Source organism: Theobroma cacao, chromosome 3 (assembly GCF_053813885.1).
Source record: "Theobroma cacao isolate CCN51 chromosome 3, ASM5381388v1, whole genome shotgun sequence".
In the NCBI taxonomy this organism is placed as follows: domain Eukaryota; kingdom Viridiplantae; phylum Streptophyta; class Magnoliopsida; order Malvales; family Malvaceae; genus Theobroma; species Theobroma cacao.
This window is the reverse complement of record NC_142641.1, coordinates 1,955,377-1,966,534: the sequence shown is the minus strand read 5'-3', so window position 1 is coordinate 1,966,534 and position 11,158 is coordinate 1,955,377. Positions and strand designations below refer to the sequence as shown.

The following is an 11,158-nucleotide window of genomic DNA, read 5'->3' as shown; positions in this document are numbered from 1 at the left end:
TATTAATAAATTTTTATTATTATAAAAATATTAATATTTAAATATTTTATTTATTAATTAATATACGATCTTTTACTTATTCACAAAACACGTGAACATGATAAAAAAAATGCCATTTTTATTGACTTGGGCATTTTGTTCTCTTCTCTTAAGAGTTGACTTTGCTTCCTCGATTTGACGAGACCACCCAGATCAGACGGTATCAACCAAGCCTAGAACCAGACCAAACCGCAACCAGACCTATAAACACTTTTATATAATTAGACCAGTCAGATGAAGCGGAATCAACTGACCTAATCCAACCCAACCAGATAAAACGGTGGGCCTAATCTGACCCAACTAGACACCACCCCAGCCAGACCTCTACACAGCTCTATAGATATCAGTACGAGCGCTGGTTATTTTTTAATTATTGTTTAGACGTAATATTTAAAAATTTATAAATTATTTATAAAAATTTAAATAATTTTTTATATTTTTATAATATTTAATATAATATTAATATTTTTATTGTAATTAAAATAAAATTTTATAATTAATAAATAATTTAATAAAAATATTATTTATTATTTTATATTTGACGTAATACGTTAACATATCACAATAAAATTATATAAATAATAAATAATAAATAATATTTTAATTAATAATAATTAATTAATTATTAATTATAAAAATTTATTTAATTAATTAAATATAATAAAAACTAACTTTTTAAAATAATTTAAAAATTTATTTAAATATAATTATATCTTATTATTTTGATTAATATTAAATTAAAATAGTAATAATAGGTAAAAATGAAATAATTATTACTATATCTAATAAAATAAAATATAAAATCAATAAATAAACCAAATTATAAGGAATAAAAATTGTCTTTACAATCCAAAGATAAAATTGAAACAAGGTCACCAATACTTGCAAATCTACACATAAAGATATTGCATGGGTAATCACAAATAAGCAATTGACTAATTGGTGTGCTATACTGAATTTACTTTATTAAATGAATACTTTATTTAATTAAAAATAAAAGATTAATTTTGATTTTTTTTAATTAAAAAAAAATTTAAATCTTACTTTTTAAGTAGAGATAGTACATCAATCAATGATCAACATCAATCAATAAACAAAATACTTTTATTGTTAAAAAAATCATTTTTTTTTAGAAAAAAGGGCAAATTCTTTCTTTTTACACTAAACAAAAAGATTTAATTATTCAGTTTCAACTAAATTTAAGACATAGGTAAGGTATAATAACATTAATTTGTTGAAATGGTGATTGGTTATGAATTAATTTACAAATAATTACATTGTTAAGTACCTTTAATCAAAACTTTAATTAACCAACGTTTTGTAATTTATTTAGATGATCTAAATTAATTTCTCGAACAAACAAAAAACTTCTCATTTAAATCTCGATATGATTTCATGCAAATGAAAAGCATATAATCGATAATTAAAATTTCGATTTAAAACAAAAAAAGAAAAAAAACTCTTTTTTTGGTTTAAACACACAAAATTACCATCATCACAAATTGGATAAAGAAAAAAAAAAAAGGAAAAGCAGGTAGCTGAGACCGGATCAACCCAAAATCCGAACCGGTTGGACCCATTTGCTCATGCACCAGGAGCAGCATCCTTTACCTTGCTTTGCAAGTAACCACCATATTCCATGGCATAGTCCTTCACATGGCTGGCCGTGTCATAAATCCGGCTCCGTGCATAGTCGACCCTGTCCGACCCCGGTGGGTGCATGCCTCTGAAGTAACGGTACATCCAAGACAACGCCGCCATCACCACCAATCCGAACCCGCATGCTGACAAGAACCCCGCTACCGTCACAAACAGCACGGTGCCTACCGGGATCCATATAGGGCTAGAAATGACGATCAACGGCATAAAAATGACCAGGCCAAGGATGGCAGCAGTGACGGTGAGGCCAGTGAGAGTTATCAGAATTGAAGCAGAGACAAAGAGGGTCAAGAAACCGAGGAGTTGAGCGGAGTTGGGTGCATGAGCTTGGAATTTTTGTAAAAAAGTGGACGCAGCACTGGCGGTGGGGTTGGGTCTTGGTGCAGCTCTCTGCTGGCTAGGATTGCGCTCAGCCATGGTTGAGAGCTCAGAGGGTGAATTAGGGGGGGAAGAGGAAGGTTGAGAAAGACAGAGTGGAATGGGTTAAAAGTGTAGAAAGGAGAAGAGAAAGGTTAGGCTTTGATGACAGCTGTGCGGAGGTTCAGGTTCTGGAAACATGCAAGGAGCACACGTGGAGAAGGCATGGAGTTCTTGCTGTCCTAGGTATGGGGGTGCCAGGACACTGACTTTTTCTGTCTTTTGGGTAGATTTTGATGGCTATTTGATTAACTTCATTAGCTACTTTTAGTTCAGAAAACTGTTGCGTTTAGCTCTAAATTTGGAAATCCCTTTTGTCATTTTCAGATTCTATACAAAATTGACACATTACAGCTTTAAGTATAGAGATTTTCCCTTCAGTTGGGCTCTACAATTAGATTTTAGTTTATTCGGTTCATAATCTGAATTTCTACAACCACAGTCGAAAGATTTATTTTACTATTTAATAAATTTTAATTTATTAATGTAAACACTGCACGATCAGACAGTCAACCTGTCGAGGAGAAAGTAAAGTAATAATCGTAAGACATAAGCATGCACCTAAGCCCTATTACTCATCTGGTCTGAGACAACATTTCAGGGCCTGGATAACTTTAAAAAGAGCCTGAGGTTTTCCACAACATTAGCTGAACGGAAACCAAAAGGTGAGTTCTCAGCTCCTGGTATCGAATCCGAGGCAAAGAGAAACTCCAAACTCTTAGGCTATCATTGGTGTAACTTGCCAATCAAACATGCATGTACAGGGAAAGTTATCATCATCCAATACAAGAAACCGAGAAAACTTCTTCTATTTGCCAGAACTAATGTCTTTCCAGGATTCAAGTTGATTTGCCGTGGCATAAAATTATGATTTTGATGTAAAGAATGAATCAGAAAGGGTACTGAAGTAAGCGATCAAAATGCCTAAAACATGGATCCATCTTCCCCCAAAAATGGATTTCTCTTATGAATCTATGAGGAGAGCTTTCCTTCTTATCCAAATTGTTGTAACTCTATATCAACAAGTACTCCTTCCGATATTCGCGCACTATGACAGGCACACTCGTGGGAGGGATCTGCAGCACAAACAATAGATGAGTTACACTCGACTAAAGCATTTAACCCTATCAAGAGAGAGAAGAGCGAATGATAAACAAAGTGGAAAAAATAAACACCCGCCAAATGTATAGGACTTTGGTATCCTTGGATTCACAGCTAGAATACACCTTAACACAAAATCCTGAGTAAAGATGGGGAAAAATATATCAGTATCACTCACCATGCCGTAATCTGTGACAATCATAGAGATGTAATCTGAAGGAGTAGCATCATATCTGTTGGGAAATCACGCCAAGGTAAGAGAGTTCAGAATCATTCAGAGATCATTAAAAACAAATCTTTTCTTTCTTTAGACATGAGACATCTAAAAGCTTACTTTAAATTAAGAAGTTTGAGGTTTTCCTTCTGTTTATCAGTCAAATTATCCAAATAATTCACATCAACTCTTCCTGGGACCTTCGCTATGGCATCCGGGTCACCTGCAAGATATTCCAGAAGGCTCAAGTTGTCTACTTCAGAAGAGAAGGTGAAATAACTAGAGAAAAAGATATGAAATGACAACTCTCCTCTCAGAAGGAGATTGCAATTCCAGTGTCCAAACTTTTTATATATATATAAATAGAGATTCTTCTGGGAGATAAAAAGAAAGGGGGGAGCAGATTGACCCGTATAACACCAACATACCTAGCTCATTAAAGCAGATTGAATCAAGCTGCACCCTTTCATGAAATTTATATGCTTCACAACAGATCAAAACTGGAACACGACATGCATAAGCAACCATAGCAACGGATGCAGTCCCAACCCTCGAATATACAGTCCCATTAGATAATATTGAGGAAGCCCCAAGAAGAACTCGTGTTACTTCATGCATAATATAAGAAATAGCATTTAAATGAGTATATGTACAGCTCAGGCCCTTTGCTACCAGTCTACGAAGTAGCTTTTGGCCTTCAAGCATGGGACGTGAGTCTACCACAACAACACGGAATTGTTTCCCAAGCTCATGGGCATAAAGCAGAATCATTTCAACAACACATGATGATCCATATGTCAGAAGAACATCGCCATCTCTGATCTTTGTAGCAGCATGTCTAACTATCACCTTATCAGCAAGCACTATCTTCTCATTTATGAAACGATCAATGTCCGAACAAAGGGATGCCTTTGCTTCTGATTCAGAGAGAATTGGTGGTAACTTGGCTATGCGACTCTTCAGAAACCTGATTGCATTTCCCATGCTCATAGAAAGCGGGCGGCATTCAATCAAGAAAGAAACAAAACCACCAATTTTGGAAGTTAAATCTCTAATGAGGGTTTTTTCTGGTGGTGTGGAATAGTCTCTAATGGCTTCCTGAAATGCCTGCAGCATTGCGATACAACGAGCATTACCTCCAGATAAATCTCCAGTCAAATACTGCAATCCAACCTGATAATTTCATATAAGACATCATTGTAAGGAACTTGTTTTATCTACTTTTCAAAATAAGTAGACACGAAAGTAACTCATCCACCATCACAGTCAATATATGCAAAAACTACCATGTGCCCACACTCTGATTCCTTTTCCTACAGTATATCCTCACACCAACTAGTGGGCCAAAATTTAACAGAATTTGTATTAATAAAAATCTTTAAAGGTTTGAGAAAAATAGCAAGAAGGATAAGAATAAGGTCACAAAGCTGAGCAAAAATTAAAAAAAAAAAGAAGAAATTTATGTAGCATTCTCAACAATGGATTTACATATTTGAGGTTATCATTCTACTGAATATTTGCTTTGTGCCAATTTACCCCCTCTTTAATTTTTCCTTTTTCCTCAACAAACTTGAAAGGAGTTGCTTTGTGATGAACTAGTATTATGCCATTCACCAACATGTATCAAGCCAACAGAGAAAGGGAATTTTGTGGCCATAGAAGCTAAAATACAGCATTAGAGAAATTTAAAGTTAAATTGCAGAAACAACTAATCTCTGACTGGCTCATTCATTTCCTTGACTTTCCAGTGTCAGTGTAGATGACAACACTCAGATAAGAAGAAGATGAATACCTATGTTTCATTTCAGTAGTTGAAATAGCAATAATAAGCTCCACTATTAACTAACCACAACAAACTACCAAATAGAATACCTTGTAAACAGCAGGATGCTTATCATGAAGTTCAAAAAATTTAGACTCCAAATAAGGAAGCTGAGTTCCATTTTTGTGTGGAGGCAGATGGCGAAATAGTTCGACGCTATTTCTAGCTTCAGGTTGATTCAACACAGATCGTCTTTTAGCTTTCCCCACACGACTCTCATCATCAAATTGCATGCGCGGAGGAGGAACATCTTTCTTCCTCTCTTTCTCTGCTGGACGATCAACTCCTATTCTTTCAGAAGTTGCAACCGAAGATGCAACTGGAGGAGCATCTTTCTTCTGTGATGGCTGCTTCACAGTTTTAGAAGAAGCTGCTCCTCCACCAGATTTATTTGCTTCAGCTATAAAAATAAAATTAAAAGCTGCTTAATACTAAGGAAAAAGCTAAAGAATTAAGTGCTAAAAAACCAATTTAAATTGGTCAGAACAACTACAAATAATAAATGTCTAACAGAAATAATGTTTCATCAAAATCTAAAACACCATTGCCTATGTTTTTAGAGGGGGTAAAAGAACAAATCTGAACAAATACTAAGGAAATGCTAACAGACTTCAATAAGCTATTCAATGATTTCAATATTACAGAGATGGAAACTAGAAACTAGCTGAGCTGCTTGCAAACTATTCAAGCTCCGCTCAGTAGATTGGAAAACAAGTCAAGCATGGGTTTGATAAAGAACTCACTCCATATTAGGTATTTCTCTTTCAATCAGATTCAGAACTGATTAATTTACGGAAAGCAGAAAACTTGAAACTGATTGCAACGTGTACTTACGAAAATTATCTATATTTGTTTTCTATAATAATGATATGGAATTTTTAATTTAAAACATAACGATCGATAGATTAATAATTTATATTATTTCATAAGTGTATGCTAGTCACGACACCTCACATATTGTCATTGAGCCACATGCTTCTTTCCATATATTCCAACTACAGTCCTTTAGCCTCTTTTCAATTTCCCAATCTCCTCTCTAGTGTAACTGAATTCCATCCATTACTTTTGCAAATAATTCCTACTATGTTAAACTAACCTCTTTTGGGAGGAGATGAGAACAAAACCAGTTAAGCACTTCAAATCATATCTTCCACTTTAGACACAAGCAATAATGCATGTTTGGACACATTTGCACACATTCTCCATAATCAATTCAATTCAAATAGCAATACTTAACAGTTTCAGATAGTCACTGAAAATAAAGAAAAAGACCGTTTTGAACCTTTAGAAGCAGCTTTCGCAGCCCGTTGAGACTGCTGCAAGGCACGTCTCTCAGCTTTTGTTGTTTTCGCTTTTGAAGGCTTTGAACTTGATGCTTGTCCCTTTTGCACTTCATTTTTTTCTGCGAGGCAATTTTCTTTTAAGAAACCTCATTTATTTCAGATATTTTTAAAAAAATTAAAAAAAAACATTATTACCAGGCGGTTGATTTTTAGCTTCTACTCCGGAGACAATTTCTGGTTGCTTCACCGGAGACAAATCGAAGCCTCCTCCTGGAAAACTCGACGCAAATTTCGCGGGATTGTTCCTCCGGTACCATCCCAACGACGATTCCGTTTCCTCCGAGAACTCTCCGTCGCCAATCCGAGTCGGCGGCGGCGACTCCAAACCCAGCACCGAATCCGCCGGGTTGTAGCTTCCGACAGTCGCATGGTCTCCAGCGTTAGCTCGCCCGGGAACCGGCACCGCGCCGGTGCGCGCTCCAAGGTTGTCGGAGAGGTGACGCGGAGGCGGGATCATGACTGGAGAGAGCGAGTTGCTGGCGGGAGAACCGGAGAGTGGAGGCGAACTGGAGTTCGGAGGACCTGATTGAGACCGAACAGGTCCCGGTTGCTCCGGCGGCGCGTTCGGGGTGAAGAAGCCTACTTGGCGTACCCTGGGGACTGCGCGTGTGACGCGTCGCGCGTCCATGTAATGTTGCTGTTCGCTCGAAATTGCTGATTTCTTCTTATAAAACTAAAAACAAGTGTCCAAAATCAAATGCTAGGGTTTCAAACTCATGCCAAAACATTAAATTGAGGATAGAAAGAGAGAGAGAGAGAGAGAGATTGAAGAAGAAGAAACAAATTATTCGTTAACAAAGTAAACTTTTTAAAATATGTCTATACGCTACAGTCGTTAGTGCAGAATATGTTTTTACCTATTTTTTTTCCTTTTTAGGAAAAAATAATTATATTAAGTTGTAAATCAAAGAAAAAAATTACAATAAATTCTATGCAAAAAATGACAAAATTTTTTATGAAAAATATTATAAGAATCTTACTAATTATTATATTGATGGTAAATAAAAAAAATAAAGTAAATTTAATGTATTATATTATATTACATTCGGGTTTTAATTATATTTTTTTTCAATAATATATTTTATTTATAATATTGTTAAAAATTTATATAATATAGTCAAATTTATGAAAATATTATAAAAAGTAAACAAAAAATGTTGCTAAAAATATTATTAATAGCACATTTTAAATGCTTGTAATTTTATTCTTATATTTTGTAATTTGGTTAAAAAATATTATAAGTTAAAGGTAAAAGAATATTGCTTTTAAAAAATAAAAGAATATTTTTCAAACTATTATAAATTTTGACGGATAAAATAAGTATAATACCTAAAAATTTTTTGAATTATTCATCAATATTTAAATAAGTTCTTATTTTTAAATAATTTAGAGATTTTTTCCAAGTATTGTACCTTTAAAATAAAATGATAAATTTGAATCATTTAAGACATGATAAAATTTGTGTCTTAAACAAGTTAAATTTGTTTAATCGACATATGACACGTTTAATTTATTTAATTAATTATGTTATCATATCAATTCATACAATATGACTTATTTAACTGATTTATAATATTTATTTAAATAAATTAATCGTATCATATAAAATTTAATTCAATTTGTTTAATAAATATACTAATAGTATGAAATTGTGTAAGACATATAATAAATATATTTTTGTATGTATACATAATCTTAGTTGTTGGAATGAAAGTGGAGTATCCGGGGGATGGAAAAAGTGGGTTGATAGAAAATGCAAGATTTGGCTTATGTGAATGGATTCCTGACAGCAAGCTTAAGAAAGCTCCAACCGAGCTTGGCACCTTGCTAAACCAGATTGTCATGATGTTGATATTGGAATTTGTCATCTGTAGCTACAGTTTTAGTGATTGTTTTCATGTTCTTCACATGGACAAAGACGAGCCACTTCTTGGTGATGAGACTTATCACTTTCTGAGGTACACAAGGAGTGATGAATAGATAGCTGTGATGGTGAAAACAGTGCAGGCAATGTGTCAGGTTTTCTTGACCCAAATATCTCAGTTCAGTTGCTTGTCGAGTTTAACTGTTGTATAGGGCTCTAGGCCCATGAACTGTGAAGAATCTGCATGATATTCCGGGTCAGCATCTTGGTTGTAGCTTCAGTTGCACCTTTTGCTGTCATCAGAAAGAGTTGGAAGAAGCAAAATCTGATGCTCCCAGGTCAGTTTAATTGACTAGCTTTTGGCTTGGTCACTGAGTAGTTTTGTTTGTAGTGTTAGTTATATGCTAACTCTTCGGCATTTGCATGGGTTTTAGCAAAAGATTGCTCAAGCTCCCAGCAAGTGGACATGGCAGAAGATAATATTCCAGTATTTCCTAGTCCCCCTCCTCTTTTATATCTTTCAATGCCTCTCCCTTTCTCAACACTCTTTTTGCCAAAATCTAACAAGAAACTAAGCTCTTGCAGGAAAAGGACATGGAGGAGGAGGAGGTTAAAGTGGTCAACAGCAAGAATGTGGAAAAAGTTTTGAAACCAAATTTGACTCAGAAAAGAAACTGTGAAGTGCTTGAGCTTGACAGACAATGGAAGTTAGGGAATAGAGAAATAGAGCAATCTCAGAATCTAATAAAGGAATTGGAGAAGAGGAGAGTGACCCTTGAAGGGAAACCGCTTGAGTTGTACAGTCTAAAAGAAAAGCTGTCATACATTGGTTGTTTGCAGGGGAATTTAGATGACAAAACTGCAGAAGTTGACAAACTCAATTTCAGAATTTATGCACTTAAAGCTGAGATAAAGGATCTTCAAGAAATTATAAGGCAGGGTAACTTGGCCATGAAGCAGCTAGAGAAGGCAAAGAAGATGACAGAGCAAATGCAGATGGAAAATGGTAATGCAAGCCAGATAAAGGGGCAGATAATGGTGCTTGAGGAGCAGTTGTCCGGATTTACAACCAATGAAACCTCTGCTCCGAATGATATGGTTAAGAAGAAGCTTGAAGCTGTAAAAACTATTGAATTCGAAGTGGTTAAGATGAAAAGGAGAAACAAAGAACTTGAGTTAGAAAAAAGGGAATTGTCAGTTAAGCTATTTGCTGCTCATGCCAAAATATCTGCCCTTTCTGACATGACACAGGTAAATAAATCATATGGATGCATTTAATTTTCATTAATCTTTAGATAAGCAGGACAGGACCTTATATGTTCTCTTGCTAGCTACAAATTTCAGTATTAGCTGTTGTCCAACATTACTTCTAATATGCTCTTTCCCATGTCACTCCAAATACTTGAATTGGGATGATAAAAATGTTGCTAATAGCTTCAGCTTCAGAAATCATACTAGAATTTTAGAATTATTTTGAATTACTTGTGTTTGTATTTATGATTTGATACCCCCATCGAGTCTATTCTTTGAAATGCAATGCACCTTAAGGCTCAACTACCAGAAAAGAGTATTGCTTTTTGTAGTGCCATACTTCTTGAATCTGAAAGGGCTTGTTTCTTTACTGGTGCTGCTGCAGAGTAAGACTATTGCCAAGATTAGTGAACTGAGACATGCCAACGGGGACCTCTCAGAACAAGTTGAAAGATTGCAGAAGAGCAGATTTGACATGGTTGAGGAATTGGTGTACCAACGCTGGCTCAATGCTTGCCTGAGGGCTGAAATCCAAGGTCATCAAAAATCATCAAGAAAGACCTTGCAAAAGGAACTTCCAAAGCCTTCAGACCACAAACCTCGCAAGATAACTACACAAGATCCTGACATGAACAGCACTTCTTCTTACACCTCATCAACTGAGAGTGAAGATACAGACAGCAGCACCATTGAAAGCTCTTCAAGTGGCCATATAAGCATTAGCAAGAATTCAGGCATAGGTCATAATTCAAGTTGGAGAAGCAGCATGGATGGTTCTAGTGTTGTTTCATCACTGGATAAGTCCTCCACAGGAAGTCCTTTGGAAAGAACTGGCATCATACGCAGGCTTTCAAATTCAATGGTGCCTTCAAAGACATCAATGCCAAGCACTAAACTGGATGGTATATCTAGCAAGAGAGCTGTGCCGGTCCTGTAGGATTTTACTGAAACTACAGAGACGCCAAATCTTACAAAAGTAAGTAGGGTTTCTTTCAATGATGCAGTAGAAACAGTTCCTTCAGCAAAGCAAGTTTTAACAAAATTCGTTGAAGGGGTGTTGGATGACAAGGAAATTGCTACTTTGGTCTCTGGGCATAGAACAAGAATGAAGGCAGGCCTGCAGTCTCAATCTGCAATGGCTGGAGAGAAACATGAATTTTCTTCATCAGAAGTCTCCCTGGCAAAGCCAGACCAATCAAGTGATTCAAAGAGGAGATATGTTGACAATGATGATACCGCTGCTCAAGAAGTCAGCAGGATAGCAAATGCTCGCCCAAAGGGGCTGCATTCAGCATTTCCAATGTCGTTCCTAATAAAAATAAGATGGATACTCACATCATGCCTCCTGTACTTGCATTTTTCATTTTTCTATTTGTGTTACTTGTCTATTTCTTACATCTTTCTGCCAGGATATTCTAATCATAACATTTTTATGAAGCATGGGACAG

The 11,158-nt window shown here is 35.5% G+C and overlaps 2 protein-coding genes and 1 pseudogene across 3 annotated transcripts; 1 reads left to right on the top strand and 2 right to left on the bottom strand.

Moving 5' to 3' along the window:
• Window positions 1–1,452: 1,452 nt before the first annotated feature.
• On the bottom strand, window positions 1,453–2,184 carry LOC18604049 (Oleosin family protein). The gene has a single exon (XM_007036359.3). The coding sequence runs from the start codon at window positions 2,113–2,115 to the stop codon at window positions 1,624–1,626; it is 492 nt and encodes a 163-aa protein (XP_007036421.1). The 5' UTR covers window positions 2,116–2,184; the 3' UTR covers window positions 1,453–1,623.
• A 637-nt stretch (window positions 2,185–2,821) lies between these two features.
• Window positions 2,822–7,405, bottom strand: LOC18604048 (NagB/RpiA/CoA transferase-like superfamily protein). Its single transcript, XM_007036358.3, has 7 exons — window positions 6,731–7,405; window positions 6,535–6,654; window positions 5,303–5,652; window positions 3,859–4,603; window positions 3,551–3,653; window positions 3,395–3,449; window positions 2,822–3,191 (listed from the first exon to the last, which is right to left on the bottom strand). The coding sequence occupies exons 1-7, from the start codon at window positions 7,221–7,223 to the stop codon at window positions 3,129–3,131; spliced, it is 1,929 nt and encodes a 642-aa protein (XP_007036420.3). The 5' UTR covers window positions 7,224–7,405; the 3' UTR covers window positions 2,822–3,128.
• Window positions 7,406–8,593: 1,188 nt separating this feature from the next.
• On the top strand, window positions 8,594–11,149 carry LOC18604047 (protein CHUP1, chloroplastic-like; annotated as a pseudogene). The gene is made up of 4 exons (XR_016025407.1): window positions 8,594–8,797; window positions 8,894–8,946; window positions 9,045–9,710; window positions 10,096–11,149. The product of XR_016025407.1 is annotated as a protein CHUP1, chloroplastic-like (transcript).
• The last annotated feature ends 9 nt before the right edge of the window (window positions 11,150–11,158 follow it).